The 12,112-nt window shown below is 30.3% G+C and overlaps 1 protein-coding gene across 1 annotated transcript in view; it reads left to right on the top strand.

Moving 5' to 3' along the window:
- The first annotated feature begins 11,023 nt into the window (after positions 1-11,023).
- The window catches only part of LOC107445649 (protein Wnt-5a), a 139,504-nt gene continuing 138,415 nt past the window's right edge, over positions 11,024-12,112 (top strand). Inside the window, exon 1 of the mRNA XM_071188107.1 lies at positions 11,024-11,249. Coding sequence (XP_071044208.1) covers positions 11,182-11,249 — 68 coding nt within the window. The 5' untranslated portion in view covers positions 11,024-11,181. The remainder of the gene's footprint in view (positions 11,250-12,112) is intronic.

Raw genomic sequence — 12,112 nt, 5'->3', positions numbered from 1 at the left:
CAATTATTTTTATGATTGCCCTAATCGTAATGGTAAATTTTAAAATATATAGAGGCAAATTTTAAAAATTGGGTTAGTTTAACTCCTCTGATTTTTCAGATTTTTTTTCGATACTTGAAACCGAAGCTCTCTTGTCTTCTGAGTCATTTTCAAGGTTATAAAGGTGAACATTACATTTATGCTGGTTGATTGATAATTGATGGCAAGGAAGTGAAATATCATTAACATTCTCTGTTACAGACTTTATAAATTATTTACACTATAGCAAATCGTCTTAACCCTTTAATGGGCCATTTATTTCTAGTCAAGGTAAATTAAAGTATTTTTAGCATTGAAATTGCTGTAAGAATAGTAATTCATATAAGAAAAAAAAAACTCTTTTAGCTTATAATAAATTAATCTAAATTTTAAAGTATATTTACCACGACCTATTAGGAACTTATTGACTTTTATTTTTCGTTATTTATAAAATATATTTTAGAAATGCTACAAACTTCAAAAGGAATTATGTATTTTATAACTTTTATATGTTTTCTTAAACTAACAAATGGTTACCAATTTTATTGAAACGCACTTCAAGAAAGCTGAAGTTATTAACAAATGTAGACCTTTATTAAATGTGGTAAAAAAGTTCACCACGAACTTTAAAAATTGGTGCTAAGTGTACTTACCACGGCCTTAGAAAGGGTTAAATACAGAAATTATGTTGTGTATTCGCGAAAAAAGAAAGAAAAATGACAATGGAAAATGAAAAATGAGAACACGTTAAGATTTTGTAAAAGTTTTTGTGTACAAATATCAAACATCAACAGTTGAAATATTTTCCATAGAAGTTGTTCCCAGTAGAACATAAAAGTTTAGTGAGTAAGCGAATGGGTGTCTACTTCGATCAGCCTGAGTAGGGACCGAGGGCGCACGGTATCGGTCCTTATTAAACTGTTCTACAGTGCTCTACAGATCGTCGAGCTACAAAGCGGAGGAGCCGGGATGACTCTTTCGCTGTGGAATTTCTTCGCTTTGGAAATCGAGGAAGGGATTTCTGCTGAGGATCACAATTGTGATGCCATGTCTTCGGATCATGTCAGGGATGTTTCCCAGACCGTCGCTGACAGCCCATAGTGCATCTCTAGGGCAACGTAGATAAAGTAACTACCTATCAACCTATTTCCCGAAAAAATATAATAATAATAATCTAAATAGCGATCAACGACTTTTGTAACTAAATGATTTAAGTATTATTTTGTAGAACAATCAGTACACATTTCACTGTACGGAGTTGAGAGGCCTAATTTCGGACCTAAGCATTTCAATATGCTTCAATGCAAAAATATAATTAATTATTAAGTTGATTAAATATCACTTTTTTATATTCTTTATAAAGTGAAACTGTCAAAACAAAATTATTTTGGTACTCAACAAGAATTTCATGACAGTTTGTAATTTTTTTTGTTGTTAAAATTGCATTTTGTTCAATAAGAAATAATCTTTATAATAAAAATGAGAAAATGATAATTTATAAGATGATGGACATCTTAGACCAAATTACTTTTATGTTTTTTCTGAACATAATATAGCGAATACATAATAAAATATATTGTACATTGAATATATTTTACAACCGTCATTGAATAACAGACCCAATTCTAAGTTTGCAACTACCAATGTCGTAATTTCGAACCCAATCTAGAAGACAAGGGAACTCCTAGATCAAGAAATGGGAGAAATTTGCCTTCCTGTAGGACATTTTGATGGAACTAACCCGCATTTTAGTTACATGGTGAAGAAAACTACGAAAACCCCTCACGGCAACCCTATCTATCTACCACTGAGGATATTTTACACCAGCACCGTGGTCAGTGTGAACTGGGTGAGCAATTCGTATCGTCCATCCATCGCTGGTCACCTCATCGGGAGGCGAGTGCTGATACAACTCGGTTCTATATTATTTATTTAAAGATATTAAACCCATTAATATTTTAATAATAGTTTGATATCAATAAAATTAAAAAAACTTTCACACAGTAAAAAATTTTTACCGTTAGGCTACGGTTATTGAACGGCAAAAAATGATTCAGTTTCCAATTGTAAAAATAAATGTATACCAGTACAGCTAACTTAACCATAAAAATACAGGTCGGCCTGTTAATTTTTTCCCGTAAAATATATGGTGACTGGCCATAAAGTAACGTTATGCATGTAAAAGTTATCTTCAGCTCGGTTCTAGGCATTGTTTGAAACTCTGGCGATTTGTTTCACGAATTTTGGTAAACAGTGGAACAAGGCGAAATAGTGTAGTAATGCCATTTATCAAGGAAAAAAAGAATTGCTTTTTCGTAATCCGTGGTCACCAACGTAGAGAGAGTGTGAGAGAGATGTTCATTGAAGTTGACTGGGATTGAATCTGGTACCTTTGTGGCCGCAGCCTGATGCTGTTACGACCATGGGAAAAGATGTATAGCTCCGAATTGATAAATCATATAAATTAGCGGTCAAATCATTAAAATAAACGGTTAATAATTTAAATTAACGGTCAAATTCGTTATAATTACGAGTACTGAGCTTTTTCCATTAAGAAGAAAGCTGACGGTATAATTTGACTACCATCCCTCCTAGTTTTATGAAAATTGTTTTTGCGGTATGAAATTTTTAATAAATTAATCAAAATCTATTTGTTATTGAAATTTTCTAAATTAAATACATGCTGTGTTAAAAACATTATTATACAGTGTTTTATTATCATTTATAATTTTCATAATAATTTTTTTTATCATGTCATAATAAGAGTAAATAAAATTGAAAGTTTGTTTTATGATAAATGGAAAATAGATAACATAAGAAATTCGAAACAGGGCGTAACTTATTAAAACTATATGTATATTAAAAACAAAAATTGTTAATTCAGTTTTAAAATTTTATTTGTCCTTAATTTAAGGCACACAATTATTTTAAAATCGAGTGAGAAAAAATCAACGAATTGAAAATGGACGTTTAGTAATACAGTTTGGGTGATAGGAAAATGTCTGGTCAAAGTCTAAAGAGGTTTAGAGGAAGGATTCACAGTAATTCACATAAGAATTCACAAGGAAAAGTTGAGTGAAAGTGTTAGAGAGTGATTACTTCATCCCTTGGAGAAAGAATATACATAGGGGAAGAAGTCTAGCTTCCATTGACATATCAACCAGTAATGACATGTAAACCAGTCTCGCAAGGCTAGTGCGGTCCCTGCGTATGAAGGAATAAACAACATTTAGGGACACAACAGTAGAGATCCAAGCCCACCCTCCTCTCCTCGTAACCGATACTTGGGTTGGGGAAGAGTTGGAGCAAAGAAGGAAAGTTTTCTCTTTTTTTATAGTTGGTTCATTCTGTATTTTTACACTATTAATTAACAGTATGGTATTATTTAAGATATTTCCTTGATAATGCATTTACACAGAAGAGCCATTACATTATGACCACCCTTCATCTGTAACAATGGGCTCGCCCAGGTTTTCATGGTTTCTCGCCCAGGAACAATGTTTTCAAGGAGCACATTAAGACCCATAATCCTCATAGAACAATCCCTGACGTCTGTAAGCTACTTGAACATAGTTACAGACCAGGTTCCCCCATTCACGGCTACAGTTTTTCCTGCTGGGGATGGTGTTTACCAACAGGATAACGCACCATGTCATAAGGGTCGAATCGTCGAGGAACATTCCAGTGACTTTCAAGTCATGTCTTGGCCCCCAAATTCACCTGACCTTAATCCAATAGAGCATTTGTGGTCCTACTTGGAAAACCAAATTCGTGCTGCCACGCTACCCCCTCGCAATGTGAGGGAATTGCAGGACCAGTTGGTGAGCCCTTGGTACCAGATACCTCAGACTACCTATCAGCACCTTGTGAAATCAATGCCACGGCGGGTGCTAGCAGTTTTGAGTGCTAAAGATGGACCTACATGTTATTGGCAGGGTGGTCATAATGTAGTGCCTCTTCGGTGTATATCATCCGAGTTAATTAAATCTGCTAACACATTTTGACACAGAAGGAAAGAATAAAATGGTGGTTGGTGAAATGCAGCATATAAAGCAACCATGCATGTAATGTTGTCCAGCAACCGGCTCACAGATGACGTACCTCCTGGCTGTAACTTTGCTTCTTATGCGTATGCACTGGATCTTAGTTCACACGATGCTCTGCTCAATCGGAGTATGTTGCTCAGCCAGTAAGTTATTTTTCTGGTACAGCCTACCGCATTGAGCAGTTCCTAGTTACGTATTCGAAGAACTTGACTTCTTCTTTCTACATTCTTTGAGTGGATGGTCCGAAATACCTTATTTTTTTCCAACAAGTTGCTTTTAACTTTGTCCAAACATTTTCCGATCACCCTGTGCAATATTATACCATAACAGTGCGAATTAAACTCAGAACCCCTTTCTTTTTTATGCCCTTTCTTAAATGACATTGTGTTCCCCTCTGCTTTCTAGAAGTTTCGAATTATTTTTAGAAGTTAGGGTTCTAATTCGATGTAATTAGTGCACCGAAAAAAGAGGGAAAAAAAACATAACACCTTAATAACTTTTGATAAAGTGATCGGATTTTTACGTATTATAAAAATGCAATGTAAATAATTCGAGAGACTTAATTCAAATATGGTAATCAATTTAAATTTAAATATGCTATGTACGATATTATACCATAACAATGCGAATTCCACTCATAACCCCTTTCTTTTCTTATACCCTTTCTTAAATAATGTTGTGTTCTCCTCTTCCTTCTAGAAGTTGCGAATTATTTTAAGAAGTTGCGGTTCTAATTTGATGTAATTAGTGCACGGTAAAAGATGAAGAAAAAAAAACATAACACCTTAATAACTTTTGATAAAGTGATTGTATTTCTTTGGATTATAGAAATGCAATGTATATAATTCGAGAGACTAAATTTAAATATGCTAATTAATTTGTGCAAACGATATTTCAATTTTAATCAGACACTGAAACGTACTTTATTTTTAATAAAAATACCTTTTTTAGACGAAATTTGTTTCTTGACCCTAAAACTAAGGTAGCCGCAATCTAAAAAATACAATATCAATAGTTGAAGCAGCAAAGCAATCTGTCAAAAGCTTGGTACTCTTTTAAATATATTTTATTTTTTGTGTTTTCAACCATATCTCTAGAACTCTTTTAGAAAAGCAGAAACTTTTCGCGGACAATTTCAAAATTCGTTGTTCCTTTGATTATTTTGTGTAATAAATAAGTTATAACTTTTTATATTGTTTGCTAGATAATAGAAATTATATTTGCACTAAATCCATATTTCGGAATACATTGGTATATATTAATTATAAACAACTAATCTCCACTTCTCTGGTACGTAAGGAGTGTTAGAAAGAAGGTGATAATACATTGTAGTTTTATGATATGACAATACGTTAACCCTTTGACTCAGATGGGACAACAGTGTCTCTTTTCATTTTTTTTTCTGGATCTCTAATTTTTTATTTTATATATTTTGATATATTTTAATTACAAATAACAGTCCAATAGTCCCTAAACGTTTACTAGATTATTGGAATTATAACTGTACTAAATTCATATTTTAGAATATTTTGGTATATTTTATGAACAACTAATCTCAACTTCTCTGCTACGTAAGAAGTGTTAGGAAAAAGGTGATAATACGTTTCAGTTTATGATGCGACAATACGTTAACCCTTTGACTCAGATGGGACTACAGTGTCCCTTTTCTATTTTATTTTCTGGAGCTCTAATTTGTTATTTTGTATATTTTGATATATTTTAATTATAAATAACAGTCCAATAGTTACTAAACGTTTACTAGATTATTGGAATTATGTTTGTACTGAATCCATATTTCGGAATATTTTGGTATATTTTAATTATAAACAACTAATCTGACAATTTTATTACCGGCTGAACGAGGGTTCGAATCCCAGCTTTCATACCACAATATTTATTCTATTCCTTCAACAGATGAAGCTGCTCTGTGTCCTGCACTCCCCACTTAGTGAACCGGGACTATTAGAATGAGAAACTCTCACTCTCACATAGATAACAGTAACAGGGAGCTTCTTAACACAAAAAGTCTAATATTTCTCACTATTAATGGCATCACCAAATATGCTAATTAAGCCCCATTCCACGGTTCATTTGATAAAACACAATTCAACCACAACTCTAATGTTTATCACCTAATGGAAAGCCTAACACAACCTTACTTCAATGTCCAGTTAAATTTTCTTTTACGGTTTAGAAACCAAACTTTGTGTATAATTAGAAAGCCGTATTCATGGTTTTCTAACAATATCAGTTGTAAATGGCTTCATAACCGTAAAGGAACGAAAAAATCCTAACCGTAAGCTGAATAAACATACTGCTGCCTGTTTTTTTTTTTTTTTTNTTTTTTTTTTTTTTTTTTTTTTTTTTCGTAGAATACCATAATATAGAATTTCATTAGAATACCATAATATGGAATTTACCATAATATAGCATTTACCATAATGAAGAGTTTTATTAGAATTTAGTATAGAATAATAATAAAAATAATTATTTTAAAGGCCATAATTCCAAATTTTAAATTAACTAACATAGTCAAATTTTTCAAATAAACGCTTTTTTAGTAAATTAACTTCTTTAAGATTCTTAGAAAATGTACTTTAAAAAAACACGGCAGTATTTTTTTAAAATTTTTTTATATTCAGTAGCCGAGATAATAAACGAACCCACAGGGCGAAAAATAAGAAACCATTGCTTTAGATCTAAGGAACAGCAGGGGATTAAATCATTAACATCTGATGTCTTGTTATTTTCGTTGAACATTCGAAAAGTAGATTTCAAGTCACGTATATCTGACTCAGTAAGGTGCATAGATTCAACAAATATATCAAAAAATAACTATCGTCTCTGACTTTTTTCTTTAAAACAACTTCTTGAATCAAGTTATTTTCCGATCCTTTTCACGTCAAATCATGATTAGAACTGCCTCAACTATTTAAATTTATTGTCATTCATTGTCATAACTAATAACTGCTTATCCAAAAATGTTAAAAGGACTTTACTTTTAAAAAAGATTTATGATAGTTTGAAGGTAAAGCTCGCTTTATTGCAGGATATTAGTTGCTCAAACTTTTAAAGACGTGCCTGGGCAGAAAACGATAGACATTTATAAGCATTTAAATTATAGAATTTAAAGCCGAGTGTATTATGACAAAAGAAGCTCGTAGTGGTATTTTGAGTATAAATCTACACATTTTTATGAGCTGGAAATAAAGGGTTTCACATCTTAAGACCATTTACCTTTGTCTTAATTCTCTCAGTTTGCGTAAATAACGTTGAATTTAAACTTGTTTTTGATTTATTCACTGATAACGTTTTTAGTTTTTTAAAAATATTTCTGAAAATTTAGTTCAATGTGTTTCTATCATTCATATATATATATTCTTTGAGNTATATATATCATTCTAAGAGATTTCTGTATTCTCCTTTCTATGAGAAGCTTCTTTCCTGCGAAATAAAGCTTCCTAATTCACATTGGCTGGGAAATGCACCATTTTCCATGGTGGTTACAACATCTGACTATTGAGCCAAAGGTCCCTGGTTTAATCCCAGCAAGCACCAATGAGCATGTAGATTTCACAAATAAACTTTTACGAGCATAATGTTTTCTTATGGTAGGTGGCCATAAATTCAGCAGAAAAAACTTAGAAATTTTTTTTACGGTCATGATAGCTTTACGGGCATAATATTAATTTTACGATCTTCTGTAACTTGAACACTTTTTGCTGGTCACTGCCCGTAATCTAGCTGTGAAATTTTGCGTTACAGAATATCGTTTGAGGTCTCTTTTCATTCAAATTTTCTTCTTGTCTTTTTCACCTCAAATCAAGATTAAAGCTGCCCAAACAATTTTAAATTGTCAGTCATTTCCATAACTGACAACTGCTTACATAAAAATTTTAAGGGGGTATCAATTTAAAAAGATTTATAATTGTTTGATGGTAAAACTCGTTTTTTCTCAGAATATTAGTAGCTCAAATAGTTATAAATATGCCTGACAATAAACGATAGATATTTATTAGCATTAAAAAAATTAGAATTTAGAGACATGTTCAGTATAACGGTTACAAATCTATATACATCGTCGGTACACGCTTAAGAAATTGGAGATAGCCTTAAATACGTGTTTAAGAAAATAGGCAAATCACAAAATGCATTTTTTTAAAGTTGAGGATTTTAAATTTTAATCCTTACACCAATTCAAGATTTTGTTTATCTTTAAACATCAAGAACTAATCAAGATCTGAAGGTCTCGGACTGCGACGTCGAGGTGACTAGAATATTTATACTTAATATTTCTACTGAATATTCATGCTTATATTCATAATATTTTCATTTTATATGATCTCTTTCAGTGAGAGAAAGAGTCTAAATAAAAAGGTTCTTACCTTTTACAGAAAAGAAGAATATCATCTGCAATCAAAGATATCATAACCAGTTTTTTTCATTAAGTTATCAGTAATTAAGGTAAAAAGTTTTCATTTTATCTTTATGCAAGTTTCAGTATTCAGGGAAAGTAATTTCATTCATTTCTTTTTACTATCAGCATTTCAGTGCTTATGTCTGAAATGCTGCTATTAAATTATTTTTCAATATTATTTAGTTATTTAGATTCATAACTTGCGTTAAAGTAATTTGCGCAACTTTTGACTATAAATTTTATTAAAAAGAAAAAAAAACTTATGAAAATATCATAAGTTATGTGGTTTATTTTATGAAGGTATCTCATCTTAAATAACTCAAAATCTATATCTTATTTATCATTTAAACGGAGGCAGATTTAACCTTTACTTATTCTATAAGTCACATAAACGAATATAGCTTTACCTTTTTTACATGTTCGAAAACTATTTAGTAAATAATAAGTGTGAAGTTATATTGGTATAATAAATATTTATTGAGATTTTTAAAATTTGAATTTCAAATTTAAAATATTAATTTTTATTATTGATGTAAAATATAAAAATGGTAAATTTAAAAAAAAACGAGTAGGTAGCAATGAATTTAGATTTATGAGATGTTAACACAAAACAATTTAGTAGAAAAAATATTTTTAAAGTTAACTTTCTTCTATAATGTGTAAGCTAACTTCACAGTCAATGTTTTTCTTCCATAAATATGTTCAAATTTTGCCTTTAAATTGTTTTTATCTTTCAAAACTGATGAGAAAGAAATTATTAATTTGATTTGCCTGATGTAAACTAATTTATCACTGTAAAGAATTTTGGTTAACTTTAATTCCCTAAAATGAAAATATAAAATTAACAACGAAGAAAAGATTCCGAAAATTTCTCATTTACAAAATCGTTTCTGCATAAAATCGCTTTAAAAGAATCTTAAAACCACAGAAAATTCTTTTTGAAAGTTGATTAATTCTACATTAGAAATTCTTAGTATACTTAAAATATGACAGTTAATTTAAATGAAATTAATATAATGAAGGTAAATGTAGAATTTTTCATTAGGTAATTATAAGTGATTTGAGAACAATGATTTGTAATCAAAGAAAATTGCATGAATTGAAAATTGTCAGATATTGTTTATGCTTTAATTTAGCTGAAAATATCTGATTAATTGAAAAAGAATGAAATAGTTGAGTGAGGAAAAATGAATGAAATAGCTGAATAATTAAAGTGACTGAAATGAAATTAGATTGTAAAATTGCATAATAATTTAAGTGTAAAGATTATTTATGCTTTAACACAAATTAAAAATGGCTAAATAATTGAAAATATATGAAATAGTTGAATAATTAATATGAATGAAAGGAAATTTGATCGTGAAAATTGCGTAAAAATCTAACGATAAAGATTGCTTAAAAGCTTTAAAATGAGGCAGCAATAGATGAATAATTGAAAATGAATGGAATAGTTGAATAATTGCAGTGAAATTTGGTAATGAAAATTGCGTAATGCTACAAGTGTAAAAACTGATACTAATACTTTAATTAAAGCTGAATAATTGAAAAAAAAATAACTAAAATAATTTATTAACTTAAATGAATAAAAAGAGAATAGATACAATAGTTACACAATTAAAGAATAAATACAATAGTTGAACAATTGAAAAAAAATTTAAATAAGATTTAAAATCAGATGACAAATCAAATTATTTATTAATTCGAAAGAAAAGAAATTTGACAATGAAAATCGCATAATACAGTTAGTATAAAGGATGATATTCGTACTTTAGCACTAGTTAAATAATTAAAAAAAATTAAATAACTGAAATAATTGATCAAGTTGAATGAAAATAAATTTGACAATGAAAACCGAGTAATACTGTTAATGCAAAGACTGATGCTAATACTTTAACTAAAGTTGAATAATTGAAAAAATGTAAATAACTGAGAAAATTGAATAACTTAAATGAATGAAAAGAAATTTGACAAGGAAAATAGCGTAATTATGTTAGGGTCTAGATTGCTTGTACTTTGATCTAGATTGAATAATTGAAAAATAATTAAATGAATAGAAGGCTCAAAATTTTACAGTGAAAATTACGCAATAATGTAAGTGGAATGATAATTTTAATATTTGGAAAGGAAATAGTTGAAAAAGAACTGCAAGTTGACTTAAAATATGTTCTTTAAATCTTCAATAAAATGAAATATTATTGTGAAGGGAAATAAGTGATAGGTTTTGATGAAACTTTGTCGCATATTTCCTTCACACTTCGACAAATTATCCATATAAAGAGAAAACTTTATCTTGCATCGTTGATACGTATAACCCGTCATCGGATTATAAAATATTTATCATCTTGAAAATCTCCCAGATAAAGTTTTCAATCCTTGCGCAAACTGAAAGTTATTAAATAAACTTCAACTGGGATCGAAAAAGGATCTTTTTTCTAAAATGTGTCTTAAAATTAGCGCCCGAGTACAATGACGCATGGGCATCCCCGTGGATTATTGCATGAAGTAGAGTTACAGATTGATGAGTAGAATGAAAAGTCTTTCCAATCGGATGATTGTGGTCAAACAGGTGAAGTGGATACAGAGCTGCCCACTAGAGGGCCGGGCGGGCGTCAAGAGGCTGATTGGCGTATCCTGGGAGCATCCCTCAGACGAAAGGCGGGATTCCGGAGGAGAGTGCCGGATGAGAATCTGAAGCCGAGGATGAAGTGTGAACACGCGGCCAGAGGCGGCTTTCTGTTGCTCTTGCCTCTGGTCCGAGCGAGCTGGTGGTAAGTGACCTTTCAACTTTATTTACACCTTTCAAAAAAAGAAGAAAAAGTGAGAAATTTTGTTTACATGAGAAATCGAGGGAAAAAATGTAATTAAAACATAGAAAAGTTTGCTCAAAATGAGGAGAAAGCATGGCAAACTTTTGTGGCAATGAAGGAAAGCAGCAATGGGTGAAAAAAAAATACAAATTTTACTTATTGTTGTATTCAGTTTTCTAGTTTGATGATATTAACTACAAATAATAAATAATCATAAATCTAACAATCATTTGCTAACACTTTAAAAGTAATTCTAAAGCAACACATCTAAAAGAACAAATGAACGAAAGCAACAATGTGAGAAAACAGACAAAGTTTACTTTTTGTTGTTCATGTAATTGTATTAGTTTTCCATTCTGAAAATATTAACTTCATGATTTAGTCAAATAATAAATAATCACAAATCCAACAATCATATTTGCTGATACTTTAAAATTGCTGATACTTTAAAAGATACTGATACTTCAGATTGCTGATTTGATAAAGATTGTTGATACTTTATTGCTGATTTTTTTATACTGATATGATAAAGATTGCTGATACTTTAGTTTTGCTGATACTTTTTTGATTTGCTGATACTTAAAAAGTAATTCTAAGAACAAAACGTCTAAAAAAAGAACGAACGCAACAATGTGAGAAAAAAAGATGAATTTTACTTTTTGTTGTTCGTATTGTTGTATCCAATTTTCGAGTCTGAAAATATTAACTATATTATGTTGCCAAATAATAAATAATAACAAATTTAACATTGATTTTGTAACACTTTAAAAGTAATTCTAAAAACAAAACGTTTAAAGTGCAATAAAATCTTAAACAAACACAAC

Source organism: Parasteatoda tepidariorum, chromosome X2, assembly GCF_043381705.1.
Source record: "Parasteatoda tepidariorum isolate YZ-2023 chromosome X2, CAS_Ptep_4.0, whole genome shotgun sequence".
Lineage (NCBI taxonomy): Eukaryota > Metazoa > Arthropoda > Arachnida > Araneae > Theridiidae > Parasteatoda > Parasteatoda tepidariorum.
Note: the sequence above shows the minus strand (reverse complement) of the source record. Positions and strands in the feature narration are given on the sequence as shown.